This window comes from Gekko japonicus, unplaced genomic scaffold (genome assembly GCF_001447785.1).
Source record: "Gekko japonicus isolate JY-2015 unplaced genomic scaffold, Gekko_japonicus_V1.1 scaffold1794, whole genome shotgun sequence".
NCBI classification, from domain to species: Eukaryota; Metazoa; Chordata; class Lepidosauria; order Squamata; family Gekkonidae; genus Gekko; species Gekko japonicus.
This window is the reverse complement of record NW_015164244.1, coordinates 113,223-114,490: the sequence shown is the minus strand read 5'-3', so window position 1 is coordinate 114,490 and position 1,268 is coordinate 113,223. Positions and strand designations below refer to the sequence as shown.

Genomic DNA, 1,268 nt, shown 5'->3' with positions numbered 1-1,268 from the left:
CTCCCTCCCTCCCTGGGCGCTCAGAGGCCGCGTCTCCCTCCCCCCCATCCCCCCCGGCCAGGTACCACCTGGCGGTGACGCGGCACCACCCGAAGGAGGACACCAGCAGCAGCATGTACATCCAGAACAACCCCTGGGAGCCCAGCGTGGACTTCGAGCGCTTCCTCGAGGACAACGAGAGCCTCGACGACCAGGTGAGCGAGGACACCCCTTCCCTTCCCTTCCCTTCCCTGTGCGCCAGGAGGAGGAGGAGGAGGAGGAGGGGCTCCACACGCCCCGCGGGGGGCTGCCTCCTCCCCTCCCTGCCTCCCTCCCTCACCGGAGGTGGTCTCCTCCCCCCCCGCAGGACCTGGTGGCCTGGGTGACGACGGGCTTCCTCCACATCCCCCACTCCGAGGACATCCCCAACACCTCCACTCCCGGCAACGCGGTGGGCTTCTTCCTGCGCCCCTTCAACTTCTTCGAGGAGGACCCCTCCATCGCCTCCCACCGCACCGTCATCGTCCGCCCCGCCAAGGGCACCCTCGGCCCCGGGGTGGCCGTCCAGCGCTGGACGCCCGGCAGCCCCGGCAGCTGCGTGTCCGACGTGCCCTTCAGCTACGACGGCACCTACTCCCAGGTGTAGCGCGCTCTCGGATGGACGAAGCCCCTGCCCCCAACACGCGCGCACACACGCCTGCCTGCTTCCCTGCAGCCCCTCTGTGGGGCAGGCTCAGTCTGGGGGGGGGCCCTGCATAGCACAGCCACAGCATCTGACCACTGTTGGTGCACCGTGGAGGTCCCCCAGAGGCCCACCGACCTCCGCCTTGGGTAGAGGGCGGGCGGGGCAGCTGGCAAGGCAGCCCTGCCCATAACCCCGGGAACAGCAGCACTTGAGGCTGCGGTTGTGGACTTTGACGCCATAAAATCTGTCTCACAACACCCGCATTAGGGATGTTCAAGGCCACAGAGCAGCCATAGACTCAGAGCGCTTCAGAACAAGATACAACATGAGCCTGTGGAACTCACCCTCACAAGATGTGGTGTTGACTAGCTGGGCAGGGTAGCTTTGAAAGGCAGAAAGGGAATGCCGGGCAGGTCTTCCTGATGTGGGGCTTCCCTCAAATTTCCCTCAGGGTATTCTCACCCTAATCAGGGGCTTGGACTCCACTGCCCCGCTGTGAAATGGGAACCTAACGACCTACCTAACAGGGCTGGTGTGAGACAGTGGAAGAGGCGGGGGATAGATTCAAAATACAGAGCTGTTGAAGGCAAGCCCCGAGTCCCCT

The 1,268-nt window shown here is 64.8% G+C and overlaps 1 protein-coding gene across 1 annotated transcript in view; it reads left to right on the top strand.

Annotated features, from left to right (window-relative positions):
* Positions 1-963, top strand: part of AOC1 (amine oxidase, copper containing 1) — a 9,482-nt gene extending 8,519 nt beyond the window's left edge. The window contains exons 4-5 of the mRNA XM_015408619.1: positions 25-194; positions 347-963. Coding sequence (XP_015264105.1) covers positions 25-194; positions 347-625 — 449 coding nt within the window. The 3' untranslated portion in view covers positions 626-963. The remainder of the gene's footprint in view (positions 1-24; positions 195-346) is intronic.
* Positions 964-1,268: the final 305 nt, after the last annotated feature.